The sequence below is a fragment of the Eschrichtius robustus genome, chromosome 11 (assembly GCF_028021215.1).
Source record: "Eschrichtius robustus isolate mEscRob2 chromosome 11, mEscRob2.pri, whole genome shotgun sequence".
Classification (NCBI taxonomy): domain Eukaryota; kingdom Metazoa; phylum Chordata; class Mammalia; order Artiodactyla; family Eschrichtiidae; genus Eschrichtius; species Eschrichtius robustus.
In genome coordinates, this window is record NC_090834.1 from 18099309 (window position 1) to 18118663 (window position 19355).

Here is a 19355-nt window from a genome sequence, read left to right on the forward strand (position 1 = left end):
AAACTGCTTAAGCAAAGAGAAACTTGATTTTAAGGTTCTGTGCTGAGTAATTGGATAGCTAGCTCCATTTAGGTGGACTCAGAAAAGCTACACGCATTTAGAAACAGAGAAAAACAAATGTACAAACTCCTGGAGACTAGGGAGAGTAACTAAATTAGTTTACAGTGCTCAGAAACATAAACCATGTGTTACTGAAAATCTGATTCTAAAATATAAGTTCGATATGTTCAAAAGGTATATTTCAGGATACTCTAATTAACACCATGCAATCACTGAATAAAAGTATGCTGCTAGCTTTTTGTGTACAATGTTAGTGATGTCAATAAAAAAGACACACCCCTCCTTTTTGTTTTCAATATATTAAAAAGAAACATAGTACAAATGTTGTGGTTAATATTAAAAAGGATCCAAATTTTTCAAGGAATGAATTTTTACAAACAAGTTCTACAATGAAAGGGAAACGGCATATTGATACATAAAAGTTTTGTTAAACAAGATTTTAAAAATTTTAAATCAAAGTGTTTTAGACTAAATTCTTTCAAATGTTCAAACAAAAACAAAAAAACCCTGTACAATCTCCATAATAAAATGTGCCCTTGCACTTTGAACATGTTAAAATTTTAGAAATTTGAGTGATAGAGGCAGCACTTAAAAGGTTTCGTGAACCTTTTTTTCCCAAAAAAGAATACTTTCAGTAAAACATTTTACTATTTTATCTGACTATGCATTTACATTTTTGTTCTTCCAGAAAAAGATTTACATTAACACTGTATTTTTACTGTAAAAAAAATACATTTAGAGATATTTAACTTCCTGAGTGACTTCAGTCATACATCAAACATGATTTAATGAGCAAATTCTAAAATTTTATAATGAACCAGCATGTGTAGATGTATACTTGTACGCTCACTTACAGTAAAACTCAAGATCATGTCACAGAACTTACACTTAAGTTCTCTAAGTTAAATAATATGATTTATCCCCAAACTCGACCAAAAGGTTTTCTCAAATGTTAGTAAAATGAATCACTGAATTTACATTTTCTCATTTAGTAACAAAATACTGAGTCATTTCAGACTATCAACTTGAATGTTTTCCATTATATACACCAAAATCTGATTCCCTAACAAGAAATTTCTTGCAATACAAAAAGATAACAGATAATTAAAATATTTGCTTCATAATACAACTAATACATATAATACATCCCTTCCTCAACTGTCTAAAATGATTAGGAATTGTGGCACTTTCTTTAGCATAAAACCCTTTCCTCTTCTTAAAACCCTGAGGTGAAAGGTTATTAATGTAATAAAACTAGAACCACAATTCTCATTTCTGTATTGGACTGCAATTAGGTTTTAAAAATTTCATAAAGAAATGTGGCAACTTGTAAAGCTGCTCTATAGAGTTTAAGAAAACATTCCCAGAAACAACTTAACAAAAAGGGCCTAGAATGACCCTATGAAAACATCCCTTTAACACTTGTTAGTGTCGAGATGAGCGCCATTTTCCATCTCTACCACTGTCTCTTCTGTTATCATAGTCATGGCTCCAGCCATCGTGATTTCTCTCTTCATAGAAGAAATCATCTCTGCTTCCTCTGTAATGATGGTCAGACCCATGGTCAGTGTAACGCTGTTCACGGCTATAATGTCTATCCACTACATAGGGATGACAATTCTGTCTGACTTTTCGCTGTGATAATGGTGTATCTTGGCGCCACTGGGAGGTTGAAGACTGGTTAAAAGTGTGATTATGTGACTGAACTGATGGGGAAAATCCTGACTGATCCAGATGTGGAGAACCAAATTTCCCTCCATATGACATCTGTCTCAAAACATTGTTCATCTGAGTGAAGAGAAAAAGAAGGAAATGAGTTAACCACAAATATTTCTAGATAGCAAAGGCAACAGATATCAAGCCATGGTTAAACGAACACAATAATGGAAAAGCAAAATCATTCTTGCCAGCTGAATCTTAAGGTAAACACAACTAAAGTAGTACAATAGCTTCGTTAATTCCAATGTATACCTACAAGATATCTGTACATAACTACTACTCTTCGTCCTCCAGAATACAATTTAGAAGGGAAGAAGTAATACAAAATGACTATAATGTAAATCACTGTATGATGAACACATTAAAAGCAAAAGCTCAGTATCTTTAGGAAGGATTTAATGAAGGCGACATATGATCTGAGTATTAGAAGTATAGACGGAAATTTTTTTTTTGGCCATGCCGCACGGCTTGCAGGATCTTCGTTCCCCAACCAGGGATCGAACTCACACCCTCGGCAATGAAAGCGTGCAGTCCTAACTACTGGATCACCAGGGAATTCCCTGGATGGAGTTTTTTAAAGAAAATATTTTAAGGGGGAGGTATGTCAAGGAAAGAAAATTGCACAAACAAAAATAACAGGGAAACACAGAATAGGTTCATAGAATAGCAAGTAATTCTGGCTAAGACAGGTTATAGATCTCATGATCCATGACTAATGGACGGTAGGCTAGAAAGGTTTATTGGAATCAGATAGTGGGAGCAAAAACACAAGGCTAGGGGCTTCCCTGGTGGTGCAGTGGTTGAGAGTCTGCCTGCTAATGCAGGGGACACGGGTTCGAGCCCTGGTCTGGGAAGATCCCACATGCCGCAGAGCAACTGGGCCCGTGAGCCACAGCTACTGAGCCTGCGCTCCGCAACAAGAGAGGCCACGATAGTGAGAGGCCCGCGCACCACGATGAAGAGTGGCCCCCACTTGCCGCAACTAGAGGAAGCCCTCGCACAGAAACGAAGACCCAACACAGCCAAAAATAAATAAATAAATAAATAAATAATAATTAAAGGTGCTAATAATTTAAAAAAAAAACACAAGGCTAGGGCTTCCCTGGTGGCGCAGTGGTTAAGAATCCGCCTGCCAATGCAGGGGACACGGGTTCGAGCCCTGGTCCGGGAAGATCCCACATGCCACAGAGCAACTGAGCCCATGCGCTGCCATAACTACTGAGCCTTCACTCTAGAGCCCGTGCTCCGCAACGAGAAGCCACCGCAATGAGAAGCCCACTAGCCGCAACTAGAGAAAGCCCGCACGCAGCAACGAAGACCCAATGCGGCCAAAAATAAGTAAATAAAATAATAAATTTATATTAAAAAAATCACCAGGAAGATAAGCAAAACAGAGTTATAATAGTAATTTTGAAATGGTGTGTGAGATGGACTAGTGAGAAGAAAATAGACATAAGTACTAAGTGACTAGACAAGTGGTTCCCAAATTCTGCCTGTGGACAGACATTAGCCAATGATGGTTTTTTTTTAATGGTCTACAGCAAAATAAGGAAAATATATAACATGTTTATAAGAGTTGATTATCTCTTTAGATTGGTCTCTCAATTTTATTTTATTTCACTTATATTTTTATTCTGCAGACCTGTGCAATACAAAAGCCTAGGGACCACAATTCAAGATTGTGATTTGGGCAAAGAAAATAAAAAGGAAGAAACAAATGTAAGAAAAAGAAAAAAATGAAGGATCTGGAGACTGATCAAAGACAAAGATGCAACAGCAAAAGATACCTAAGATTTTATCACTGGTGATATTATTACAGAAAAAAATGGCATGTTCACAAGGGAGGTGGTCTAGAAGACTGTAGTATATTAACGTATTAAGTATTAAAGACAGTACATGATAAGAAGTTACTCGGCACAGGTTGCAAGAACATCAGAGAATGAGTATCCAATATTTGCAACACACACACACATCACACCAACAATGGTTAAAGAAAAATACAAATGTGACAAGCAGTTCTTTTTATCTTCAATCTTTTAAATATATATTTCAGCCCAGTGAAAACTAAAATGAGTGATCTACAAAGATCATGCTAGTCTAACTAAAATTTAAGAAATGAACTTAAGAATTAAGAATGAATGTTTGAACTAAGTACGAGTTTTTTAGCAACTCGAGTTGAAAAATCAGTTTACCACTGCTTGTCTCTGAAGATTTTCTGAAGAAGAGAAAGATCTTTGAATTATCGGTGTTGATGGAGTCATGTTATCCACTGTCCTTTCGTACCTGTGAAAAGTTAAGAAAACCAACATAGGATCATTCATTCAGTAAATGTTTACTACATACCCATCCTGGGCAAGACACAGTCTTCAAAGATAGGAATGAACAAGACCAACAAGGTGTCTGCTCTCATGGAGCTGGGGTAAGGATTCAGACAAGACAATTTCACATGGTTACAAAGATATAGTAATAAATGACTAAAGAGCAACTTGAGGTGACAGAGATAGGGGGTTCTACTTCAGCTTGACTGGTCAGGAATGGCCTTTCGAAAAGGGAGACATTTGAAGTTTGAGCTGAACAAGATTACCTGGAGGCAACGCACTCCAGCTGAGGGAAGGACTAGTGCAGGGGTAAGCAAACTACAGCCTGTGCGCCAAACTCAGTTTGTGTAAACAAAGTTTTACAAGAACTTAGCCAGGCTCTTTTGTTTTGGTATTATCTGTGCGGTGCTACAATGGCAGAAGAAACGAGTTCTTTATAGAAAAAAAAACTTTTGTCAATTTATAGAAAAAAAATCGTCAATACCTGTGCCAGTAATGCAAAGGCCTAGACTGAGAACTAAAATGAAAAGGATTTGATCAATTAGACATAACAGGTGAGGGAAACAGAAGAAATAAAGGATAAAAATCTAGATTTTTGGCTTGAGCAATTAGGTAGACCTTTACTGAGATAAGAAAAAATAATAATAGGTTTTGGGGAGTAAGGAGTTCTGTAACATAAACAGAATATTAATCTTAAGGACTTAAACCTTATTCCTCACTTCCTATAGAGGTAACTTGCTCTACAGAAAAACTCAGAAAGGTTTTAATTTTATTTTAAAATATGCCTTTGGAATCAAATCACCAACTGATTTATCTTACAGTTTAGATCTTTTTATTTTGGGTTTTCTTTTTTTCTTCTTTTTTTTAAGCAGAACTGATTTTATTTGTACGCTGTAAAGAAAGCTACTTTTTTTAAAAAAGACCTTTTATTTCTTTATATATATATATATATATATGTATATATATATGTATATATAAATATATATATAAAAATAAACCCGTGCCCCCTGCAGTAGAAGTGCGGAATCTTAACCACTGGACCGCCAGGGAAGTGCCATATTTTGGGTTTTCTGAAATCGGATTACGTACCTGTATGCTAAGGGGGTAAAAAGTGTAATTTTACTTACAGAGAGTATAAAAATCAGGTACACTCTAGTGTTTGATTAAAACTACAGTATTTACTTGTATATTTTTTTCCCCAAGAATTTCTAAGAAGGGTTAAAAACTCTTTTTTTCCCCTCCACCTAAGATAACCTTTCAAGAGTCCATAAAAGTGGTTAGAGATGCTTCGAATTCCAACCATACTGAAAAGCATTTAAACACAATTAACTTCAGCTGGCAAGAAAAGACTCTAAGAGGGTACCCTTTTCATATTATTGCTCTCTTACAATTTCACCTTCCAAACTCTTTTCATATCCACCCACTTCTCTCCAGCTCTTGGCACCACCTTAATCCAAAGCAGCAACCTCACTCCCATAGCTTCCTTGCTACTAACACCAATACCTTGCTACCAACAGCTTCCTAGTGACCCTTGTCCCCTTTAATCCATTCTCTACCAGTACAACCAACTAACTCATTAAAATACAAACCCCCGTTCCTCTTACTACCCTACTGAAAACGTTTCAATGTCTTCCTACTGTTCTTAGGGTGAAATTCCAAGATCCTAATTAGGGCCTATAAGAAAGACCCTGTATCATCTGCCTCTATCTACTTCAACAGCATCATCTACTACTCTCCATTTTTTATTCATTATGATCTAGGTACACTGCCCTCTTTCAAGTCCTCATTCACTTATCTCTCCTTGTTAAAACTTTCTAGACACTTTCTACTCATATCATGGTGGGTATGCTCAATCACACTGCCTGGGTTTGAAAACAAGCCCACTGCTTATGAGCAGTTCACGCTTGAGCAAGTTAACCTCCAACCTTCATTTTCTTCATACATAAGGTAGAGATAATAATAATCCTTGCCTCATAAAACTACTGTGAGGAATAAATGAGATCATAGGTGCAAAGGACTTGGTGAAGAACCTGCCAGGTGACAGGTATTTGTTAACTCTTTCTTGAATGAAGCCATAAATTGATAAATAGCTCTATGGACATACCGGGAAGAAACTGTCCCTGGTAAAATATCAGCCTCCCCAAAGAAAATTATTAGTAAATATAAATATGGTACCTCTTCTAATCCTCAGTAGCTAAGAGGGATTTTAGAGATCATTCAAATCAACTTCTTTTCCTTACAAATGGAAAGACAGGGACACAGACTAGCTCAAGATTACACAATTGGTAGAGACAGATCTAGAATCCAATTCTATGAACTCTTAGTCCAGTAGTCTGTTTACTAACAGGTATTTTTAAACTGCAAGCAACAACCATTTAGTGGTCATAAAACTAATGTGACTTTTTAAAAAATAAAATAAAATAGAAAATAGAGGGTACTACAAGTAGTAAGGTTAAGTAATGTTTTGAGAAATTTTGTCTCGGTTATATACATGTATGTGGGTGTGGGTATGTCTTTACAAATGAACATAAATATAGTTATGTACGTATCTATTTTAAGGGAACTATATATAATGGGCTTATAGTCCCCTTAAAATAGATACATATATAACTATAATCCAACATAGCAAATATAGCAGAAGAATTAAGAGGTAGGAGCATAAAGAAAGAAACCAATCACTCATTATGCATTTTGAGGTCACTGCCTAAAAAAATTCCTGATAAATGATTTTAAAAATAGGTGAGAAATATTACCTGCTAGGAGATGTGGAAGTAGGGCTTGAACTTCCAACATGATGCTGGGGGTATGACAAACTGACCTCCTGTGAGGCATGGCTACTTCCTAAAATGAAACAATTTGAGAAATTCTTATTGATAAAAAACTTAATTTGAAATTTTGTATCCCTCAGCCCAATCACTCCAAAAAAGGTAGACATAGGCTAAAAGTGAAAACCTCAAATTTCAGTAGATTGCTTTATAGTTCATCAGAGTGAAAATTGTTAAGTGTTTAATACCAAATATACCCAAAACAAAGGGTTCCAAATAAGGTACTTTCCAATGTATAAATACCCAATCTGGCCATAATATTTTGATCCCCACACTAAATTGTAAGACTCACTACAAGGAAAGTTTCCTCACATGATCACGCATCAAAATTTGTAAAAGTAAATTACAAAGCAGTCAGGAAAAGTATTTTCAGGAAATAATCCTTGTGCTTTTAGAGCGTGAACCCAAACTCAGTCATTTTAATAATAAAGTTTATGTCCTTTTCACAAACCCAAACTAAAATTTTAACTCTCATTTTAAAATTACAGCTTTCAAAATCCATACTGTCAATGTTACCCATTTTCAGGGATATATAAAGTTTACTATTCATAAAGCTTAAAGCATTTTCATCCAAAAATAGGTTCTTTAAATAACAAAATTAAAAACAACAAACAAAGCGGCAACCTCTCTCCTAAACATCATCAGTGAATAGTTACCTGATCTAAACTGAATTTTGATGGGCCTTCCAAAAAGTTTGATTCCGTTAAGCAGATTCATGGCATAAGGAACAGATACTTCATGTTTGAAATTCACAAACGCAAACTGCTTTGGTTTACCATCCTTATCTTTTGGAATTTTCACTTTTATTACTGGCCCAGCCTACAGACAAAAAAAGTTTTCAGAATTTCAGTAAGGCAGTTTCAGGAAAATACTCAACTTTTACAAAGTTTAAAAAATTCAAAAATGTAACCAGGGACTCTAATTTTAAAAATGGATACACTCGGATTTCCATCTGGGTTAAAGATCCTATAGAAATGACTGAAAATTAGATTAACTTACTTGGAGGGAGGGAGCCCATAAGGAACCGGAAACCCAATCACCGACTGAATTTACATTTCACAGCACTTTATGACTTTAACAAGGCGACCAACATCCATCATTATCCCACTGCGTGGAAATTAACCTTTATCAAGAGTAAGAGAAAGTAGTTTTCTTGGACTAAAAATTCACTTTTGTATCGACTAAACAAACATTACCAGTTGTTGAAAGACAGAACTGGAGGGAACAGGTTTAACGCGTCTTGATACAGATTTTAATACATAAACACTACAGTGCCGCTCTCCTACAGAGTATTTGAGTCTGTCTTTGTTGCAACTTCGTAAGAAGCTTAAGTGGAAAACGGATACTAAGAAAGAAATTGAAATAAAATTTACAAGCGGAAGATGAGAAAAGCAGGAAGAGGAAAAGCACAGCTCAACGAAGGACCCACGCGTACGAGGTCGCTTAAGAGCACTGACTCTTTACCACGTGAGTGCCCGATAGAGGACCCTCCACCACCTTTAGTCGTTACTTCGGCCTGAACTAACCAGGATCCTTCTAATAAAGCGACAAGTAGCGAGCGCCTCCCTTTCTAAGCGCGACTCCCACCTCCAGCCCGCCCACCTGTCGGGTGCCGGGACGAACCGTCCCGCTTGAGCCAGGAAAGCGGGGATGGCCATTGGGCCGGGCCCTAGCCGGGCCGGAAAACGAAAGGGAAAGGCTGATCCCAGCCGCTTACCTGGTGGAAAAGCTCGAAAAGGAGCTCCTCTGTCACTTTCGTTTCAAGGTTGCCCACAAAGAGAGTACGATCCGCTTCGGCTGCCGCCGCCCCCATCTCAGCATCGCCCCCTCCCGAAAAAGACCGAAGGGTCGCCGCCGACGCATCCACTGCGCACTCTCAGAAACCCCACGTCCTCGCGCTCCCAGGCGTCACAGACGTAAACGTCAATCACGTCGTTTCTCAGCGGCGTCGTCGTGCGCTGACGGACTGCGCATGCGCTTGAGGAGAGCGCTGGGTTAAGGTGGCTTGTTGATCCGCAGCCGCTCAGGTGATGGCTTCCGATGAAGTCGGTCTCAGTGTTCGAGACCGGCTGGACTGATCAGTGGAGCCGCGAAGAGCCTGCCTTGACCGTGGGACGTAACACAGATACTGCGGGCAGTGTTTGAAGATGGCCCTGAACTATGTGTCCCTGTCTGCCGGCGATCGAAGAGGCCTGGTGGCCTTCCGCTCTTCCCACGGCGACCTCAACTCGTCGGCCTTAGCGTTGGCGATGGTCTCTGGAGACAGCGTCCTCGTTACCAGTCCCGAGGAGAGTCTTCCAGAACCTATTCTTCGGTCCACTGTGCGGCTGAACTTCCGGACCGAGAGCCGTCGGGCGCCTGGTGGCGGCCGGAGCCCGACCCGCTTTATAGAGGGAAGGGAACAGGAGGCGCGGAGCCAAAGCCGCCGAGCCAGATTCTCACCTTACCCGGGCCCTGCGGTTAAACTCGACCTCCTAAGAAGTGTCCTGCAACAGCGTCTGGTGGCATTTGGAGGTGTTAGCGCAGCCCGTCTTTCAGCTTAAAATGAATACCTCGCTCCGCCCCTCAGTTAGCTTGTGAACAAGGCTTCTCTAAAATACTTTCTTGGTGCAACCGAAGTCTTATTTTTCGAGGGACGTCTTTTCAGTTTAATATAAAAATGCGTGGGAGTCCTGTTAACTCTAGCCTAGCGCAAAGTAAAATGTTTACAGTTACTTGATTCAGATGGTTTTAAACAGCCATGATGATTAGATCGGAAGGGAGGAGCTGCAGAGATTTTTTTGAGGTAGTCACAAAGGATGGGATCATCCTTCCCAGAGGTCAATAATGCTTTTATCCTCCCAACAATGGATCCAAATTTGTCTTGCTTTCCACCAAGTCTTACACCTCCTCCCTGGCAGATTCTCCTACTTTGAGACTTACAATTCCGAGTTTCCTTACATGCCTACCTTTCTACCTCAGACTATTCCCTTTACCTTTACTTCTGTTGGTTTATTACTGTGGCGTATCCTCCCCCCTGTGGCCCAACAGTTCTATCATCTTGTCCTTAAGATTTCTTCCATTCCCCTCCTGCACTTTTTCTTAAGGAATATCTACAAACTTCAGTCTCAACTATACTAAAACAGCAAAAGCAAAACCTAAACCTTGCTACTCTTTCAAATTATTAAACCAATTTACATTTCTTTGTTTGCCAAAAGTTCCAAATGAACTTTTACACTTATATTTGTCACTTTATTGCTCGCATTCAGTCCCAGCTTCCTTAATCTGAATCTTGTCCCAAACTACACAAAAATTGGAAACCTTCATCTTACAGTCTCCTCTTAGGCAGCTGCTCATCTGTTCACTCTAGCATCTTCCTTAAGCTTTCTCGTTTGTCTTTTCCCATTCCACTATTAAATAGTATTTGAAGATCTTCCCAGTGCTAAGCACTGTGGATGAACTTTACATAGCCCTGCTATCAAGGAGATCAAGGAGTGTACTCAAGATGGAGAGGCTCATAAATCACCACACTGGACTGTTCATTAGGTGCAGTGATGAAAATAAACCTTGGTCGCCATGGCTTTCTGTAATACTGCACTATTCTGGTTCTTCCCTGATCTGGCTGATCGCTCCTTATCTGCTAATAATTTTGTCTTAACCATACATACCTCAAGGTTTAAAGGGTGGTATTGGGAGAAAATTAGTGGGTTTTGTAGGTGGCAACTCTTATGTAAGCAGGCAGTGTAGCTTTTTCCCAGCGGACTCTGGTCTGTAATTATGTTCAGATAAAGCAAAATTACCACACACCAAACAATTGAATTGTGAGAACTACATTTTAAGAAGAATATTGACAAACCAGAGAGCTTCTGTAAGAGTGACCAACACAGTGAGATGTCTGGAAACCAGGTCATAGAAAATCGTTTGAAAGGATAGTAGCTATGTGTAATATGTGCAAGGCAATGTGCTAGAGGCGATTATTCATTGTTTATTCAGATATTTATTGAGCACTTATTCTGTGCCTGCTAGTAACTATGTTAGGCACTTAGAATAAACTGGTGAATAAAATAGATAAGGTCTTTGCTCTTATGGAGCTTTATGTATGTCATTTAATTCTCACAACAGCCCATAACAAAAGTATTATACTTTCATTTTTTTGCCAAGAAACCAAGGCACAAAGAGATGAAGTAAACTTTTCAAGGTCATACAGCTAGATAGAGCCTTGTAGCCATTCAACCCAGGTTCCTCATTTGAATCACCAAAAATGACTTGAGTGACTATTTTCTCAATTCTCGCAAAGATAGTAGCTAACTGATGCTATTCTATCAATAGATATCTGAAAAGAAGTTAATTCATAATATATGGATTCCTTAGGCTGGGTGTGGTTGAGAAAGAATCCCAAACCTACATGCTAAGAGTTTTAGATTGGGAAAGAATAATGAAATTAAGGCCGAAGGTAAGAAGGATTTTCATAAAACTTAGAGATGCCTGATGGTGGAAAATACCACGTCACAGGGTAATAAATTAACTCTCCAAAGTTCACATAGAGGCTAAATTCTGTCAAGTATGAAATAAGACTTCTTATTTTATAAGATGAAAAGTCATAGATGACTTCTTCAGTTCTTTTCCATTTAACCTTTAATTCTATTCTTTAAATCATAAACTTGATTAAAATTGAAAATGGAGAATTGGGGGGGTGAGAAGTGAAAAATGAGGTATACATTTTTGTATAGGATGTATACATCGAATAGGTAGGATGACCATATTTACTGTGCAAACCAGGGCACTTGAGAGGGGAAGGGGGCTATCAATTAGTTATGCTTAGGCAATAGGCATAAATAGGGGCTGCCCTAGGCAGCCACGTTGGATCATATCACCCTAGGAGATGGTACAACATTAAATATACCTTCGAGGCATATTCCTTAGCTTCAGGGAAAGAAGGCTGAGATTTGTAAACAAAGGAGGAAAAGTTTGGCATAAACGTGCACAAAAGCACACAAGAGGAAGAGGACCCAGTGGGAGTGACTTGATTTCTGTTTGTACTCACATAGGGTCATCAGGAGTAGGGCTTTGATTGCATAATAAATAGTGTATATGTGCCAGAAAGAAAATGATATGAAAAAAAATTGTTTGATAAGAGGAGAACCTTGTTCACATTAATGCTCCATCATTTTATTTTTTTTGGCTGCACCACGCGGCGTGTGGGATCTTAGTGCCTCGGACTGGGATCGAGCCCTCGCCCCCTACGGTGAGAGTACAGAATCTTAACTACTGGGCCGCCAGGGAAGTCCCAATGCTCCATGATTTTAAATCTGAGCCAAAGGATGTCTAAATTCTTGTTTTTAACATCTGCACTGGTGTCCAAGTTACAGCATCTGCCTAGAGTCACAAAGACTGTATTGTGGAAGCAAAGACCAACATAAACCTCTTTAAATGAAACAACTAAGTTTTCCCAAGAGTAGTCCATGTTATTAAAAATCCATATGTTAATGTACAAAATTACTTTTAATTTAATATCACTGCTTAAGTATAGCATGTTGTCATTCTAAAATAGATGAATTTTCTAAGACAAAAAGTCCCCCAAATTAATACTTCCATAAGTTTTTAAAAAGCCATGGTAACTTCCTTTTTGTTCTTATTGGCCATTGTTTTTTATATCATACTAAGCAACTGACTAGTATGTGTCGAAGGGAAGTCCTATTAGTATATTTACTTCCTCCATTCATCAGCTCTAAAACTCTTAAAAAGAATGCCCATTTGGGGTATAGAAAAAAAGGAGGCCAAGGAGATTTTCACTTAATAGCCAGATTTGGTGCTAAGCCTAATTCTAAGAGGGGTAACTCAGCAGGAAGAAAAGAAAGAAAAGGAGGAAAGTCCTATGGGAGGGAAGAGTAGGTAGACTCAATGGTGAGGCTCAACTGTATTTCGAACAAAATTGTGTCTTTTATTCCTTTGATGAACCTATCTAGATCCCACTTAGGTGCAGCTTCTGTCTTCCCAATTTTCCCCATTTTCCTAGCCAACCAAATGCGTAAGTTTGAGTATCTACGACCTCATACCACCTATTTCCTATCTTTATCGCCTATGTCCATTCAATTGCAAAGTCCTGCTCGTTTTATCTTCACAATGTATTTATGTTATGTTTCCATATATACTTTCATCACCTGGACTGTATTTACCTGGACGTCTATCCCGTTTTGTTTGCTTCTGTCTCTCTGCATCCTAAATATATATAGCTCCAGATCAATAAGCCCAAAGCATATCTCTCTGATCGCATAGTTAAACTATAACTTTACAGTACCATAAATTTTTCCAGTGTTTCCCATAGTATATTCCATAGAACCTCTACTAGAATACAAGATACTCTTTGGAAAAAAGACAAGAGGTCAATAAAATTGACAAATGCATGTTTTATCACCTTCTTAGGGTGTCATAATGTGTAATAACATGTTAAAGGGTCTGATAATTCCTTTAGAAAAGGAAACCTGTGTAACTTCATTTTAACCAATGTTTCACAAATGCATTTGTCCATAAATTAAAATTTTTTACGTACTACCTATCTTCCTGAGGAGCCTCAGTTCTACAGAAACAATTAGAAATGCTGCCTACCTAAGAGGCTCCATTGGCTCCCCACGTCAGGTATTAGAAATGGATCTTTATATGGTGTGGCGGAATTTAATAAGTTTCCAGAATGTTATGAGTTACGCAGGTGGGTCGGTTTCCTCACTCATGATTTGACAGAGTTCAACGCCATCTTTATTCCACATGGTTTCTGGTACCTGTCTACGTCTTTGGTGAGTGGGTGGGAGGATGGAGGCAAGCATGCGCTTAGTGGCTAGATTCCCAGCCACTGAGGATCAAGACCGGCTTTGTTACTAAGGAAAGGCGTTAGGAACGTCCCCTGATGAATACGGGTAGGTGCAGTTATTAAGTATGCCAATAGTGTAATGTTAAAAAAATAATTGTTTACTTGGCTTTTATTTCACTGGAATATCTGAAGGCAGCCCTCCTTCAAATACACTTCTTCTGAATCAGAGGAGAAAAATAATTGTCTTCATCTTCCCAGAGACCTGAAAGTAACTGAAGCAGTGCAGCTTTAAAAACTGTACACTCTATAAACAGACTTCTAAGACTTTCCATAATCTGACCAAGCTATATTGCCAGCCTTCTTTCATGTTCTTAATTCCCCCGGGGGGTTGCTGCTCTTTTCTGCCTCTGTGTCTCTGCCTATCCTAGACCTTTTAACTAAATTGCTTGTCCTTCTTATTTTCTGCCAGTTAAATTTTTATCCATCCAGATTGGTTAAAGTTTTTACTGTTGCAAAGGACACACCCTTTTTAACCAGGTTAAGCAAAAAATGGAATGTATTGACTCACAGAACTGGAAAAGTGTGGTGACTTCTGATACTCTGTCTACCTAACAACTAGTTATCCTTCAACTATAGGAGCACCTTGGTTTTTCCTTTCCTTGGAACCTTCTCCCTCATCCTCTGTTCATGTATTTGGGGTGAGGCTTCACACCTAGCTCCAGGGATAGAGGTATAATCTATTTCTTATCTCCCCTACTACATTGTCTGAGGGCAGACAACTTGTCTAAATTTATCTTTGTATTTATTTGTACCTATTAAGTGCCCAAAGAGTAGATATTTCATAAATGCCTGTTAAATGAATGAATGAACTTCACAGATAGGCTATTTCTCCTTGGAATCAAAATCGCAAAATGGAACATTCCAGGAAGGCAAGTGCAGGAATAAGAGTAATTATGGTAAGGCAAAATAAGTTTTCTTCAATTAAAAAAAAAAAAAAAGCCATGCCTTTGTAGCTTACTTGGTTTGTTCTTGTTAGGGTGAGAACTACACTCTTTTCACTTTCTGTATTTTAATTGGAGGCCAAATGTGAATATTATTCTGACCTATAACTATACCATTTATTTAACCATTCTCCAAGAGCTGAGTATTTAGGATTTGAAATCAACCTGCCTCTAGGAACATAATCTAATCCAAGATGTGGACAAATATTTATGCACATAAATATTTAATGTATTAAAATTTTTCCCTACCTATAATTTTTTAAATCAGTTAATTAATTTTTAAATTTATTTATTTTTGGCTGCGTTGGGTCTTCGTTGCTGCGTGTGGGCTTTCTCTAGTTGCTACCAGCGGGGGACTACTCTTCGTTGCCATGCGGGCTTCTCATTGCAGTGGCTTCTATTGTTGTGGAGCACAGGCTCTAAGCGCACGGGCTTCAGTAGTTGTGGCTCGCGGGCTCTAGAGCACAGGCTCAGTAGTTGTGGCGCACGGGCTTAGTTGCTCCATGGCATGTGGGATCTTCCTGGACCAGGGCTCGAACCCATGTCCCCCTGCATTGACAGGCAGATTCTTAACCACTGCACCACCAGGGAAGCCCCCTTACCTATAATTTTAAAAAGAGGGAAACTATGTGTCCAAAATAGATGACAGGTAAAGGAAAAAAAAAAAAAAAAAGAGTGCTTACTACATGCCAGGTTGCTACTAATTATTTCCACAAGGATTATTTTATTTAATCCTCACAATCATTCTATGACAGGGATTGGCAAACTTTCTATAAAAAGCCAGGTAGTAAATATTTTAGACTTTGTAATCCAAGAGGCAAAATTGAGGCTATTATGTAGGTATTTATGTAACAAGAAAAATTTCTGCAAAATTTGTATTGATGAATTTCAAAATATAATAATTGATACAATTTTTTGTAATGCTAATGTAACCGGGCAGGACCCTATGGGGACTTCCCTGGACAGACCCCCTCCCCCATATCCTCTGCTTTAGATCCTCTCCGAAGTACCTAGATAATAGTATCTGATGCACACTTCCTGAGTTGTTTTACAGATGCTAAAACCACCAACAAATGGAAGAAATTAACTACTTGATGATCATGAGCCCCACCCAGACCTACTGGCACCTAAGGATTGATAACATTAACCCCTGTGACACAGCCCTGTTACCTCATCATAAACCAATCAGAGCATTGTGCATGAGCTGACCACATACCCTGTGACCCCCACCTCCCTCACCTGGCCTTTGAAAATGCTTTGCTGAAACCCTTTGGGGAGTTTGGGGTTTTAGAGCACAAGCCACTGTCCTCCTTGTATTAGCGTATTTAGGATAAACGCTGCACTTTCCTTCACCACAATCCAGTGTCAGTAGATTGGCTTTACTGCGCGCAGGCGAGTGGACCCAAGTTTGGTTCAGTAACACTAGTACTATTAAGGAGAAGATGGAATTCTTTTTGCTTAACTGAAATTCAAAGTTGGTATTCCCTATCATCAAAATCAATAGCAAATGCTCATCTGAAAATGCTGATTTTTAATGAATTTTATGTATTTTATCTTTGAAAATATCTTTGAAATTTTCTTTTCATGGGTACTGCCAAATACTGATATCAGTCCATGAACATATGGTTTTAATTGAGCATATTCATTGCTTGGAAGGCATTTATACAATTCTATTAAATTCTTCTTCTGATATTTGCCTTTTAGCATGTCATTACATTGTAGATTAATTGCTTTCAATTGAAGTTTAGGTGGAAGCTCTTCAATTGCACAGTTAAATGGATTTTGAAATATGGGAATTTTCTTTGCACTTAGATCTAGGTCCAAAAGACTGTTGAACAGTAGTTTGAACTCAGAAAATATATCTACTGCAAATTTGTTTGGATATGGAGATCTTACTTCTTAACTTATGAACAGCATAGTAAAGTATATAAACCAACTTGAGGTTGCTTGTGATTCAAACAAGGTTAGTTGTTGAAATGACTCTACCACAGTATAGGTATGGTGTAGAAGTGCTGTTTTGCTTTACAGCTTTAGGTTTAATTCATTGAGAAACATTATCAAGCCTGTAGCAAAAGCTAATTTCCAAAGCCATTTACAGTTTGATAACAGTGGTCTAGGGCAGTTCTTCTAACCACTTAAAAATGTACAAACCATTCTTAGCTGGAAGGTTCTATAAAAATTGGCAAAGGGCTGGGTTTGATCTTTGAGCCTTAGTTTGCAGAGAATTTTAGTAACCGCCCAAGGGCACAAAGCTATTTAGTGGTAGAGTGGAGATTCAAGTTTGACCAGGCAGCCTGGCCTCAGAGCCCATACTCTTGGTGACTGTGCTATACTACTTGTGCTAAGGTAGCCAGCTAGCAGCTAGCTGGTGGCGAAATCCAGAGGGAAGTTTTCTTTAGCTAGCAGTTTGGGCGTTTTTTCCCCTTTAAAGTATACAATAATATGTACAAGACAGTGTAAGTAAAATGCAACAAATACCCATGTGAATGAAAAATGTTGCCTATCATATCAGTAAACAAAGGATGCTGCAGCCATCAGGTCACTGCAGCCACACTGAACAGTGAGCCCTGAGGGAACTCAGGATGGGGACAACCCAGCTGCCTACTGCCAAGACTTTAGCCATTGCAGCCCCCTAGTGGTGCACCCAGAGGAGCCTCAGGATGGGAAAGCACGGGATACTGGCCCTAGATAGCCAAGCTGCATATCAAAGGAATGATTTCAGTGAGCCCAGACTCTTACATCTTCCCATACATAGAAAAGCGCTAAATTCACTAACTTGAGATATCTGGTTTTCTTTAATTAACAGTAATCTTTTGATGTTCTGACTACCTGGTCTTTATTGCAAAACGCCTATATATCCTCACTCCTCCCTTACCTCTTCAGAGCAGTCCCTCAGAGCTACCTGAGAGGCTGCCTCGGGGGCTTGAAGTCCTCAGAAAGTCTGCCAAATGAAACAATTCTCAACTTTTAGGATGTGCATTTTTTTCAGTCAACACCTGGGTGCTTACTACCCAACTTTAAATATTCCCCCGCTCTTAAAAATCTCTTCTGTTTATCTCACTTTGATAATCTTGTGCTCACATCACTTCCTCCCACCTGACATAATCACTGTCCTGAATTTGGCACTTTGCATTCGCTGCTTTACTTTTTAAAACTACTTTCATTACATGTTCATGCCTAGTGTATCTCTAAGTGTAACACAGAATTGTTTTACCTGTTTTAAAACAATATAAGTGGTATTATACCGTACTTATTCTTCTGTGGCTTGCTTATTTTCTCCACTTGATTTTGCCATCATATATTTAAAAATAAAACTAAATTTGAATGCCTTTTGTGGGATATATGTTTTCAGTTACCCCCTGTGTCTTATACCCTTACATTTCACATATTTTAGTTACCTACCTGGCCCCTTCTGCCGTTTGAGCTTGCAACCTCTGATTTAAGATGACATTCCATTTAGCCGTTCAAATATGAAGTTTTAGATAACATAGGAATTTATTTGTGTAATGACATTTATGTTATATTATATATGACAAAAGCTGGATATAAAATTGTATATATGATATGCTCTAACCTATATAAACAAAATATATAGAGAAAAGACTAGGAATAATTTTGCCAAAATGTGATTTTTGGGTGATGGCATTTTGTATAATATATGCTGATTATGTTTTTCTGAATTTACAAAATAATTGTTAATTTTTATCAAAAAACTGTTTAAATTTAAATAATCTGTAAAGTAGTTTAATAAAGACATTATTAGTCTCTTTATTCTTTAATCATGTTAACTTCAATTAGGTTATGTTCATATTTTTAACTACAAGACATCAATCAATCAATTCCTGCATTGTTCTCCTGGTAGATCATTTCAAAATAATCATGGATGGTAACCAGGTACAAGGGATAGTCTAGGGTAATGAACAACTGTATTAGCTCTGCTGAATCATTTGTCTTAAACCATATCAAACAAAGATTGCATTAACAGAAAGGATAGCCTACATGGTATTTCTAAAAAAGCAGTTCAATAGGTAAGAACTTGCCTCGCTTTCTCCTGTGAAAGGAAGAGTGTCCCCCAATGTAAGAACATGAATATCTGATCTGTAGAGAAGAATACGGAGCCAGATAAAACTGACAAGTGAGATCCATTAGCTCTTCTTGCTCTGGCTCCACGCTGACCAAGCAAACATCTATGTAGCATGTCTTTAGGAAGAGAATGTATTCATCAGCTCACCTGAGCGTTACAAGGTCCTGTGATTATTGGCACTCTGCTTTATGCGTTTACTTTTTGCGGGTTTGGTTAGCATGAAACAGCCCAGAGAATCTGATTACATTTGGAGAGCCCTTACACAGATTTCCTTGATTATGAACCTGAAGATTAGATCCTAGAACGTGAGGCCCATATCAATGTACTGCTGTTTCTAGGAAGTCTTATCTAGACAGTCCTCTGGGTCAGCGTCCCTTAGACCACAGTCCCTTCACACTCCCTTCTGGGCTTCACAGGTTCAATTTGATGATAATACTCAATTCTATCTCCATTTTTCAAACTATTAACAAGGCTATATGGCCAAAGTGAAGACTTGGCAATCACAGGTGCCAATTTAAGTATATTCCAATAAAATCCTACCATTTACCTCATATTAACTGAGTA

General features: G+C 38.4%; 2 protein-coding genes across 3 annotated transcripts; one reads left to right on the top strand and one right to left on the bottom strand.

Moving 5' to 3' along the window:
- Window positions 1-430: 430 nt before the first annotated feature.
- Window positions 431-8806, bottom strand: RBM7 (RNA binding motif protein 7). Of its 2 annotated transcripts, XM_068556458.1 has the most exons (6): window positions 8640-8730; window positions 7922-8045; window positions 7579-7741; window positions 6851-6938; window positions 3972-4062; window positions 431-1848 (listed from the first exon to the last, which is right to left on the bottom strand). In XM_068556458.1, the coding sequence occupies exons 3-6, from the start codon at window positions 7637-7639 to the stop codon at window positions 1486-1488; spliced, it is 603 nt and encodes a 200-aa protein (XP_068412559.1). In that variant the 5' UTR covers window positions 7640-7741; window positions 7922-8045; window positions 8640-8730; the 3' UTR covers window positions 431-1485. The 2 variants fall into 2 exon arrangements, with proteins under 2 accessions (XP_068412559.1, XP_068412558.1); XM_068556457.1 differs by lacking the exon at window positions 7922-8045 and having other exon boundaries at window positions 433-1848; window positions 8640-8806.
- A 106-nt stretch (window positions 8807-8912) lies between these two features.
- C11H11orf71 (chromosome 11 C11orf71 homolog) lies at window positions 8913-9526 on the top strand. Its single transcript, XM_068556023.1, has one exon. The coding sequence runs from the start codon at window positions 9070-9072 to the stop codon at window positions 9463-9465; it is 396 nt and encodes a 131-aa protein (XP_068412124.1). The 5' UTR covers window positions 8913-9069; the 3' UTR covers window positions 9466-9526.
- The last annotated feature ends 9829 nt before the right edge of the window (window positions 9527-19355 follow it).

Coding starts and splice junctions, on each gene's coding strand:
- RBM7 (XM_068556457.1), bottom strand. CDS start 8,735: ATGGGGGCGGCGGCAGCCGAAGCGGATCGTACTCTCTTTGTGGGCAAC. Junction 6,939..7,578: donor CAAAATTCAGTTTAGATCAG/GTAACTATTCAC, acceptor GTTTCATTTTAG/GAAGTAGCCATGCCTCACAG. Junction 4,063..6,850: donor ACTTCCACATCTCCTAGCAG/GTAATATTTCTC, acceptor AACTTTTCACAG/GTACGAAAGGACAGTGGATA.
- C11H11orf71 (XM_068556023.1), top strand. CDS start 9,070: ATGGCCCTGAACTATGTGTCCCTGTCTGCCGGCGATCGAAGAGGCCTG.